Genomic DNA, 11,862 nt, shown 5'->3' with positions numbered 1-11,862 from the left:
CAGCCAAGCTGCATCCATCGAGGTCTTCTTGCCTTCATTAAATGGAGGGAGAGAAAACTTACTTCATCCCAACACATACTGCTCTAGGGAATGGGAAAACATCCATAACAAGACCTCCGTGCTGAACTGGCCATGGTTCTCCCTATGGTCACCTGCCTTGGGCTGGGGCACACACCAAATTCTGTTGGATGAGCCCCACAGACTCCCAGCAGTGTCTGTCTTTCCTGCCCACCCCCACAACCCCCCTAGGAGGGAGGACACATTCCCATCCTCTGGCTCCCTTACATTATTTAAGCTGTCGGTGGTAATTATAGTGCTGCGTTTCAGCTTGATGCCTCCCAGGGGTCCAAACCACACTGAGAGGCTATAACAGTTCCTAAGGGAGTACTCTGGGAGCCTCTGCTAGAGCTGAGCGTGTCTCCAGCAACCAGGGCTGAGCCCCCCACTGCTCCAGCTGCTTTCCTTCTGCTGGAAGACCCACATCTGTGCTCCCTTCCCCTACAGAACGCACCTTCCTGCTCATCAGATGGGAGCCACAGCTTTCCTGCAAGAGGTGGCAAATCAGCTTTCAGGTTCTCAATGCCACCATTCCCTCACCTGCCTCCCCACAAGCTCTAAATCTCTCCACATGGAAGGAAGGGGAAAGGGCAGGGAGAATGCACAGCCTCATCCTGCTCAGGTGACCCTCGGTGTCCTCTCCCACAGCTGCATCCTGCTCCAGCTGACGCGCAGAACAAGGCAGGGTGACCCTGCCCCACTGCTTGAGCTCCCTAATTCTTCCTGGCTGTAAGAACTCTGCTGCCCTTCACACTTGTGGTCACAGCACCTTGAGCTGGAGATCACAGCACACCCCTCTCAGTGCAGGAGGTGTTGCTAAGCAAGTGGTCAGGCCAATGCGAAATGAGCAAACAAGCAGCTGGTTGCCTAGCTTGTAGCAACATCCTCCAGCCAGGTTATTCCCAAGGACTGATGGTCTGGCATCCTTTTGTCCATAGCACCTGCTCCAGACACAAGATCAGACTGTTTCCATTTGCTGGTGGCAAGAGAATGGGGAAAAAAATAAAAAAAGAAGAAAAACAAAGAAGAGAGTTAGATTGCATTGAGCTTAGCTATAGAGGTCTGGTGGTTAAGAACAGCCTTTAGACCAGGAGATTCGAGGCTGCTGTTCAGCTCCTATGTGCATTGCGCAATTTACATAATAAGCCCACAGTAATTATAATTTCATCTTGAATAGGTGTTATTTTAATTGCGACTGCCTTTGCAGCATTAATTGGAGAAGTCACAAAGGACCAGCCAAGCAGGAAGGCTGCTGATGGCTTTGGCTGGTTCACACATCCTGCAGACCCCCACGCTGGCCAGCCTCACCATGGCTTTGTGCAAGGCAAAGCAAACCACACGGTGCCAAAACAGTCAGTCCGTAAGCAACCATGCAAAGAAACCAAACCTTTTCATGCCCAGGACAACTGCAGCCCTCAAAAAATCTGTCTCAAGACACGGTCCCACTGCCTGACCCTGCAGGTGAGCATCACAACCTTGGTAGGGTGCTGTACCACAGCCCTTCCCCAGGGCTGGGCTCACCCATGCTGGGCTCTGCTCTGTGCCCCACGACCGCTTCTGCCCCCACTGATGCAAAGGAGGAGGGTCCAGGAGTTAACAGATGGTTGTTTACTTTCCAGCAGAAGCATCCATATCACTTTGGGTGACTTAATTCCCATTGTTTGATAGCTTCATATCCAGCCTGCAGCCTTTGGGCTGCAAATTATGCTGATTTGCTCGCTTGCTTTTCTGTGGGCACGGACAGCCATTTCTCACCACCATTCCCCAGACCAGCAGCCTGCTCCCACCCTTCTCTCCATGCACTCCAACTCTGTTCTTCTGAAGCTGTTCAGGCCTTCCACGTGTCCCTGCCTGCTGTCATCTGCCCTCTCTAATTTATTATCTTCTTAATCATGATGCTCCAAAGTGGACACACTTCAGCCAGCAGTGTGCAAAGCTTACTAATTATCTCCTGCATCTTGGCTATGAGAGTAAGGATATCTGCTTGGAGGAGAAGGAACAGACCAAGTTGACAGTGGTCTTTTTTGGGCTTGAATTAAATGCTACATAGAATTACACAGGAGTACTTGTAATTAATTGCCTTCTGCTGACAGCAGCTGGCAAGACGTCCCTTTGCCCATCAGCACTCAGACAATTAGTTTGCTCTGTGCTCCACCTGAGATGGTAGAGTGGCTCTATATTTATCCAGCTCCTGGATCAGCTCAAAGTGAATCACTTCCATGAGTGATCGTCTGCAGAGAGAAAGATTTACACTTCATTTCTTCAAGGATCACATTCCCCCGGCTCAGGGATTGGTGTCAGGGGGACTCTGCCCTCTAAGGAGGGCTCACTATGGCTCCTGCCTAAAGGAACCAGCATTACTCAATATAGGGGCTTCTCTCTGCATTGATGCTCCCAGCTTGCTAAGTTTTCAAGCTTTAGGGTGGGACATGTTGCATGAAGCATAGGAAAGTACTATTTCCCAGCTTTGGTCACCTGTGAATTGTGATTAAGCCCATTTTGCTCCACATTAGCAGCAGAAATAGTGAGATGATCTGCTTAGATCTTTGCCTGCAGGCTGCTTGCCACACGTGCAGTGAACAGCTGCATCCAGGATACACCTGGGTGCAGAGAATTAACACCAGGCTGATGCCAAGGCATCTATCCATCCATCAGACTGGGCAGCATTAACAGGAAAATCCTGGCTTCCCAAACAGGGCTGGCTGAAGGCTGAGATTACAGCAGCAGGCAGAGGATTGGTGTTTAGAACTGAACTTGCACTTGAGAGAGGAAGAATACTACGGACTGCCACAAGCAGCAGGTATTTGCTTAGAATTCTATTCTTCAGAAAAGCCTCTAATGCAATCATGCATCAAGTGGTGATAAGATATGTTTGAGGATTGGTTTTACTGATCAATCTCTATTGGAATTATGGAAATACAAGTGCAGAATATGGCAATGTAACAGACAAGTAAATCTGCACGGCTTATTTTACAGCATGCCAACAGCCAAATAAACAGTACAAGCCTGATAATAGCACTGTTCAATTCAGCAGTGTGCTGTCATCTTAAGTGTGTGGGCAGACACGCAAAACAAATACACAGAGAGAATAAAATAAACTAGCTTTAAACACAGCAACCAGAGAAATGCTAGTAGTGCTTAAGCAGGAAAAAGCTTGGAGACTTGTGGCTTAAGCACGTGTGTTTGAAGCCTGGAGAGGAGTGTAATGCATCATCTTATAATTGAATTGAGGTAGACCTAACTTTGCAAGCCGTAAGTTAATGCGGGATTGTAGCAATATGTATTAATAGCAGGAGTCTGGGCCTGCGTAATTTTAAATGACTGCTGGTTTAAGATGCATTAAGCTAAAGCAAGTTTGTGGTTATAAAGAAAAGAAGGAGCCAATGGATCTCAAGAATAGATGAGATCACTAAGTTAAACCAGAGCAGCTCGATTTCGTCTTAAATTTCTTAAGAAACTGTAACTTAAGATTATTACTTAATAAACTTGGATTGTTACTTAATAAACTTTAGAGAAGAAGAGTGAAAATGCAGTTAACTACAACCCTAATATAATCAGAAATTCCTACAAGGAATAGACACTGCTCTGCGGGTAAGTGACATGTGAGAAGCATTGAGATACAGGTGTCCAAATCAATGAACGAATGGGCAGGAGCATCCAGGAGTTGAGCAGCTAAGGGGACAAGAGACTGGAGGCAGGAGCAAGGAGAACAAGGGGAGGTGGAAGTGGATGAGGAAAGGGAGGGTGAGGGGCGGACACCTGGAGAAGGATGAAGCACAGGGAGATGGTAAAGCGTCACATCTTACAGCACTGCCCTTCCACCCCAGGAGCCTGGAAAGGCTCCCACTTTGCCCATATGTGGACGAGCAGAGCACAGCCCCCTGGGGAGCTGTGTGCTTGCTCAGCTGCAGGTGGGGGCACCTCCTCCAAACCAGCAGCAAGGACAGCAAAAATCCCTTCTCGGGTGCAAGAGAACAGCTAGATCTGCACCAGTGCCTTCAAGCAGCAGGCATTGCCCTCCCCTCCCACCCACATGCACTTCTCTGAGCAGCACCATATGCTAATCAAAACCCAGAGCTTCGTTATTCTGCCTTTAAACACATCCCACCCCAGGTTATGGAGGCTGTGAGCAGTCTGGGGGGGCTCTCATGCTGCTCAGTGGGATTGGCTCATCCGGCACGAATGACTGCCTCAGAGGGTTGTGTGTTGCCCCATTACTGGAGCTGCTATGCAGCATCTCCAGGACATGCCCTGCATCCAGGAGAGCCACCTAATGAACATCACAGCAGTGATCATGCTGGTACTGAATGAGGAAGGGAGGTGGGCTTCAAAGGATAACGCTCGCTCCCTTTTGTGCAGAGGAAACATCCCCATGTCATTAAAATCCACCAGCCCCCTAAGTCTGCAGAGCTCAGGGCTGGGAGAGCAGCCTGGCCCAGAGGGGCTCATGGCAGGGATTGATGCTGCTCAGCAACAGCAGGCCTCATGCTGCAATGTGAGGCTTTCACTTTGCCCCCATGTCCTCATGGAGACACCATGGTCCCTTGGCCCAATTAGGTCCAGCAAGGGCTCCATCCTAGCAGAGGGTGCTCTGGTGCAGGAGAGCATCAGCAATCTCTGCCAGCAGCTAGAGGTTGTCATGGCTACCGACATGCAACCGAGGGTCCGATCCTACTCTGCTCACCTCTGCCCCTCCATTTGGGTGAGATCAACAACAAGTGAAGGCAACAGGAAGGCAGAAGCTTTGCCCTGGGCTGGGTGGGGCTGTGACCTCCAGAAGTTTCATCAAGCTCTCATTTCCAGAGAGAAACATCTCCCCAGACATAAAGCTGAGGGGTGGAGATGTTTTGGATTTCCCACGCGAAGTCAGTGTTTCCGATTATCTTATACCTTTTCTGGCTTTCCTTCTGGCTAACTTTTCCCATTGAGCTGATCACTGTTCTACTTGAACTTTAGGACTGTCAGAAAATAAGTTATTGCCCAGAATATTTTCCTTTAAAAATTGGTCATTAAAGAAGGACCTTTGAGAGATGAAACTTTGATTCCCAACTTACTTCTGAAAAGCTTCCTTTGCATGCACAGAATTGCCCTGATTTAACGTAAGACCTTTTAGGATACAGCAGAGCTGAGATCTACCACAAATAGGAATATTTTCAAGATATTGCTTGCAAACATAACATAATTAGTTATAGCAATCTGGTCAAATAGCAGTGTGGGCAGATGATTACAAATGATTACACGGCTGCCATTTACTGCCTTACCACCCCACGCCAACAATCCCTTTGGTTTTCCAGAAACCCAGTGACCTCTTTCTCTTAAACCCCAGTCCAGGGAAGCACCTAAGCGTGTGCTGACACAAACATCCTCAGGTGCTGAGAATACCATGGGTGTTAACACACTTCTGTCCTAAACATGGTGCAGAAGCAGCCTGTTTTCCATGTTCCCATGGAGATGCAGTCCCAGGAAGGCACTGGGACACGATACTGAAACCCTGCAGATACTCACTGGAAGGGGCTTTTGACCAACCCCAGGCCAGAGCATGTGGGCCAGACCTCTGTGCTTGATGCATGTGTGCTTGCAGCTGAGCCCAAACTCCCTCCATGGGGAATTCTTTGAGCCTTGCTGGAGGAGCCGGACCTTGGCACAGGGAATTTTGCTCCCATACTTCTTGCTGTTGATGGCAGGGTCAGCCCATCTCAAGAGGCAGCTCCCCCCACCACCAGACAACCGTGAGTCCCACCCCCAGCTCCCACCACGGACCTGCTAATTACACTCATCTCAAGATTAGTCAGAGGAATTTGTTCCCTCCAAGCTGGGCAATGGAGCTAAGTTGGGCAGCAGCAGCTGCTGCCTCCTCATCCCTAACCATGCCAAGGCAGCAACCTCCTTACATGTTTCTAGATATCTCTGACATGTACATAGCAGCAAGTGGGCATTAGTGTTGCCTCATTAACTTGATTATGTTTTGGACTGCAGCCCCGCGGGTTCATTCAAAACAGGGCTGCAAATTCTTTTAGGGTTTTGCAGAGGGAAGAAGCTGAAAGTGACTGTGGTGGCTGAACGTGTCCAGACTCTAAGAACTTCAGTGGTCTCCAGACCCCTTGACTCAGGCAGCCACACACAGCCTTTCCCCAGCACCTCCAGCCTGGCAGAACAGCCTGTTCTCAACAGCTCCTCCAGCTTTATTCCAGGTTGCTGCTCTCCCTGCCACATGGCCCAGCACTCCCATCACTGGCTTTTCCCTACCTTCAGCATGCTGATGCCCAAACTATGTTCAATCCCATAGAGCATCCTAAGTGCTGGAAAAGGACCAAGAGGGGAACATTATTGAGCTTTATAGCTGACCAGAGGCCCTCCTGCCTGCACCTCCCACTGGCAGCCTCCACCCTGCCACACATACACCTGTGCCCTACTCTGCCTCTTCCCTCCCCAGGCTTTTCTCCCCATTCTCATCTCTAAGCCAGAATCTGACATCCCTTCCCAAGTATTGCTGAGCCAGCAGGTCTGCTGGCAATGGGCCTCAGCCAGGAGTTTCCAGCATGCTTTTTGCTAAGGAAGTTTCTTGAGATGGCTTAGCTCCCTGAAACTACTGTACAAAATACAAGATCTGGGGTGGAACCAATGCTGCTACTCTGAATCTGCTTCTTCTACTCCAAGCAGTAGAGTGAGCCCCTTCTCTTGCTTGTTTTTTGAATCTAGAGCTCATTTTTATTAAAAATCACCCAGTGCTGGAGCGGTGCCTCACACACTGCATTGCTGCCCTCTCCTGGAGTCACCAACAGCTGCTGGGCTATGGAAAGTTTTAACTGATGATGATCACTTCTCTGAGGCCATAAAGTTGGGAATCCCTTCAAAAGACCTACGTCACCCACATGCCAAAGCTGGCATTGAAAATGAAGAGATCTGAGGCTGAGCTTTCTCCTGTCCTAAGCCAGGTAACCTTGATCCCAGCAAATGATTTGGATTTTACAAGTGGTAAAGAAGAGAAGCTGAGTGCAAGGTGGAAGACTGGCTCCCTGCCTGGGGAAGAATGCTTTCTAGGAGTAAAGACAAACAGTTCTCAACCTCTATGCTAGGTCCTCCTCTTGCAACCTCCCTCTGTGTCTGGCGTATCCAGTGTTGAAGAGAGATGCAAATAAAAGCCAATATTTATAGCAAAGGAGATAGTTGTAGTCAGAGCACTTTGGGAAGACAAATTCAAAGAAGAGGAATGTGTCCCTTTTCTTCATTGCTGGATATGTCAGCCTGTGTGGAGCGGGTGGAGGCATGCACAAAGAGCTGTAAGGACGTTCTCCCTCAATGCTGTTGGCCTGCATTTCTGAAGGGAATCTCAATTATTTCTTGCTTTGTCCTCCAGTTGCAGCACAGCGGGTGTGTCATCGCTCACAGTAGGAGAGCTTGGGGTCTCGGGAAGGGAGAGTGCATGCATGAGCTCCTCCTCACTCCCCTGAGATGTGTCAGTGTCGCTGGTGTTGTTGAGAACTGCAGCAGAGGGGCCATCCTTGCGGCCCTGCCAGGGGATCCCACAGAAGCTGGCCACCTTTTCCATTGTCTTGGTGATTCCTGCTGTCTTGGAAGTCGTTGGTGATGACTGCCGGTACTCTCGTTGGAACCAGTAGCAAGAGGCACTACAAAAAGACAGAGATCCAGAGTGAAGAATGGGAACTCTGTGCCAGGAACCAGGACCAGAGCCCTGCAGCCACCCAGCACCACCTGCAGGTGCCATGATTCCCCCAGGGCCATATCCAAGAGCTCTCGGTAGTGGGGGAGCTGGAACCAGATGATCTTAAAGATCTCTTCCAACTCAACCCATTCTGTGATTCTATGAGGCTCTGTAAACTGCTGCCAATGATTATCCCCACCACTGGTATTTTGCACCCCTGTACTAGCATGCTGTCTTCTGCTGGTATCATAGTGATGGGCTCAGGAACTCCTTCATCTGTTGCAAAGAGGAACGTAAAGCTGGAGGACCAACACCGACCGAATGACACCAAAATACCTCATATTCAGAGAAGGAGCTCAGACTTACAAGAGGATGACGAAGTTGATGGCTAGTAATAGTGGCACGGTGATAAGGAGTATAAGCGGGATCTTGCGAATGATGGAGTCAACTGAAGAGAAAGAGAAATGAATGGATTTACCTCAAAGGAGAAAGTCCCATTGCTGCAGGCCCTGGAGACAGCCCCGGTGTTAGCCTCCCCAAGCACCAGGGATGGTGGGACCTACAGTATTCCCAGCAGTAAAGTTAGCAGAGCTCAGAGGGAAGTTAGGAACACCAAGGTAAAGAGAGATCTGATTGCTCAGTGCCTGGTGAGAGGGGCAGAGGGGAAGATGGGGTCTCCTTAGGGATAGTGATGGAAGAGACAATAGCTACCTATTTCCAAAGGGACTCTTAAGGGCAGTAGAAGTTGCCACGGCCAGCATATCTGGGCAGCTGCTCTGGGGTCCCACTACAGTGCCTGCCCTGCATTGAGCCACCCAGTCCCCTCCCTGCCCTGCTCCAGCAGCAAATGGTTGATGTACCCTCCTTGGTCGTTTTCTCCTTCATGCAGGAAGTCACGGAGCTGGCACCCAGCCCCCGGGTGATCATGCCATCCTCACAGGGCGTGCAAAATGCCATCCCGTAGGTCATACTGTAGGTTCCCATGGGGCATGGTGAGCACTGCCTGTTTGCAGGAGGGCTGAATGTCCCTGGTGGGCATACAACTGAGGAGAGAACACATAGAAAGTTCTCTGTGAGCAGCAGCACCTGCTGCTTGATACAGATATACTCTTGGTCGAGTCCAAAAAAACAAGCCTTAGGGATTTATGGCTCGGAATTACCCCTTACAGCACATTCCCCAAGCTCAGCGTGCATAGAAAGAGCAGCAAGGACACAGAAACATAGGGATTTGCATAAGAAGGAGAAAGGGCAAGCAGAGCTGGAAAGCAGATGGAGAACCAAAGGGTGGTGGACTCTTGGCTCACTGCAACACTCAAGACATCTTTGCAGCTGCTTGGTCTGCCCGTAGCCCCTGCTGCACTTCTTGATCTCCAGGAAGCCAACAAACACAGTGTAGAAGATGATGCTGGAGATATCAGACCCAGTGATGTGGAAGGTTACGTGCTCCTTGAAGAATTTGGTAAAGGCCAGCTGGACCTGAGGAGGGGGCCAAGAGAGGAGCTGATCCCTTGCTGCAGAGAAAAATGTCCTCTAACCATTGCAGCAGTTGCACTGGCCCCAGGGCTCACCTGCTCGAGGCTCTGCTGGACTATTTTGCGGTAGCAGTTTGCGTCCACCTCCACATCCTGGGGTTTGCATTGTTCATCCCAGTTGGTCCCAAAGAGAGACACTAGAGTACAGAGAGTCAGCAGCACGGCTCAGGCAGCTGCAGCCCCAGTAGGAGGCTGGCAAAGCCCTGAACTCCTCTAACCCTTAGCCACCACTTTCTTCCAAGAGTCCCTAATTTCAGAAGCCACAGAGCTTCTCTACCTTCTAGCCGTACTTGGACAACAAACTCATCCGAAGGCTTGTCATCTGAGGGGAAGCAAGCAGAGGTCTGGGGCTGGATCTTGCAGTGCTGCTCAACCTCCAGCTGCTTCAGCCTCTCCTGTAAGTCCCACAGGAACATCCTGGTCCACTCATCTTCACAGAGCTTGCTATGGAAGACCAGCAAAGCCTCCAGGCCTCCAAGCACATGGTAGCCTGTAGGAAAAAACCCTAAAAGGTGCCTGGTTCTTCCTCCTTATCAAGAGGGAGATCCCTCAACCAGAGAGCTGAGCTCTCTCCTCTCCCTCCATGGCTCCTCCACCCTTCCTGCCCTCACTGGGTTGCCCTCCTGCTTTTTAGCATAGGACTCACCAAACACTCTGTAGTGGAAAGTTTGGGACACAGGTAGCCCGTGCTCTGTGTAGGAGACGGTGCAAGAGTAGTTCCCACTGTCACCTGCTTGGAAGTGCTGGAACAGGAGATGTCCATCTTCAGTGACTGAGAGCAGCTTGGGGTCTAGTGCAGGAAATTGAGGGGTTGAGAGATCTCCAGGAAATGTGCTGAGCTGTCCCAGTCCCCGGATGCCTGTGCCATGTTCTCCTGGACTGTCCTATACTTGCTCTCCTCAAATCCCTACAAGACTCCCAAAGCTGCTCTTTCCCTTCCTTCCCTGATGACGTACTGAAGGGTAGGGAAGAAGAAATGAAGATTTACCAGTGCCTTCTCTTCTGCTATAGAAGTCCCCATCTATAAAAGAACCATCCAAAGGCCTGAAAATATTCTTAAGAAAACCTCTCAGGACCCGCAGCACACACCATCTCATAAGGTCCCAGCCCTTACTTGCACCTCATCCAGAGAATTTTGCATGGCTGTTTCCTCTCCTACCCCTCTTTTGCCTCATGGTAGCAGAGTCCATTGCAGCTGAGGGTACTGAGGACCTTACCTGGCCTGTCCCTCAGCCACTGGTAGGTGGGATTGGCCACTTCCATCTGAATTGTGCTGCAGGGCAGTGAATACAGGCTGCTGTCCATGTGGATGAAGACATCACCTAAGCCAGAGAAAGATAAGCAAGAGCTGAGACATGTTCAAAATATTTCAGGGCATAAGAAGAAACAGACACAGGGCTGAGGAGGGAGGAGGATCTGAAATCCTTCGAGAACCTGTGTGAGATTTGCATGGACCCAGCCCCACTGAGGACCACCCTGGAGGGTGGCCTAAGGATGCCTGTGGGCTTAGAGCAGATTTAGTGCCAAGAGGTGGAGGAATAAGTGGCAAGAAGTGGGGCCAGAGCTGATGGAGAAGACAGAGCCAGACTGGTCCAGCTCTGCTGGTGCTGACTGCAACTTGGGAAGCCACATCCTCTGCCCAGGTTGTTGGCAGAGCTGGCAGCAGGGAGAGGCTCCTCACATCAGTACCTGGATGTGGGCTGGGAGGGGTGGCTGTTTGACCTGGGAAGGAGCCCCCTGGAGGGTTCAGGGAATTCCTGCAGGAAAGTTTGGAGATCTCACCTCCATGGTACTCCCAGCTGGAGCTGGCAGGTGGGTCCCCAGGCAGGAACGCTGGCTGTCCTAGGAGTGAACAGAGGGGCAGAGCTCAGAGCAGGGGGTTCTCTCCTCACTACGTTCTCCTCTCCAAGGAGTCAGAGCAAAATACACCCACCTCCACACCATTCATTTACCTGGGCAGCTCTGAAGGACCAAGTTCAGGATCCCCACAGTCCCCAACAGCCCAGGTACCGAGAAGTCCGGCCAGAAGCGTGGAGCACAGAGCATCCTGCCTGGCAGCGCAGTGCGGGGCATCCAGTTACCATGGCAACAAGGAATTCTTTGCATCCTTCATCACCTTAGTGATGGTTCAGAAGCATGGCAGTAGGAGGTCTCCCGCCCACCTTGGTGGCATTTTCTGTGCTTGGGCTTTGTGGGGAACATGGACCTCCTTGGGATCATCACTGAGCGGGGAGCAGCAGAGGAAGTACAGCTGGGGATGTTCTAGGAGAAGGGCCATGGGTTTGCAAGGACATGGCCAAGAGTGATGATCAGAGGGAATAAGGAGGAGCTAGAAGATGAGAGTGCTATGCAAAGCTATTTTTTTTCTTTTTGGTGGAAATCCTATAAGAACGAGAGGCAAGTAGGACCCAGAAAGCCTAGATAGGAGTTTGTGCTATAACTCAAGGCAAACTCTTGGTTCAGAACTGAATGTCTTAAAAGGGGTGTGTTTCCTTAATATTCCTGTTTGTCTTGGAAATGAGATTTAATTTCCTATGATTGTACTCTGAGAACTAAAATGAGCTGATAAACAATATGGACAGACGGAAACTGGGGAAAAGCAGGGCTGAA

The 11,862-nt window shown here is 50.2% G+C and overlaps 1 protein-coding gene across 1 annotated transcript; it reads right to left on the bottom strand.

Annotated features, from left to right (window-relative positions):
• Positions 6,763–11,624, bottom strand: LOC110388716 (zona pellucida-binding protein 2-like). Its single transcript, XM_021378249.1, has 10 exons — positions 11,205–11,624; positions 11,035–11,094; positions 10,470–10,574; positions 9,899–10,042; positions 9,530–9,742; positions 9,289–9,389; positions 9,025–9,196; positions 8,581–8,763; positions 8,087–8,168; positions 6,763–7,685 (listed from the first exon to the last, which is right to left on the bottom strand). Exons 1-10 carry the CDS (start codon positions 11,356–11,358, stop codon positions 7,388–7,390), a joined length of 1,512 nt encoding a protein of 503 aa, XP_021233924.1. The 5' UTR covers positions 11,359–11,624; the 3' UTR covers positions 6,763–7,387.

This window comes from Numida meleagris, chromosome 26, assembly GCF_002078875.1.
Source record: "Numida meleagris isolate 19003 breed g44 Domestic line chromosome 26, NumMel1.0, whole genome shotgun sequence".
NCBI lineage: Eukaryota > Metazoa > Chordata > Aves > Galliformes > Numididae > Numida > Numida meleagris.
This window is presented reverse-complemented; position numbering and strand designations above follow the sequence as displayed.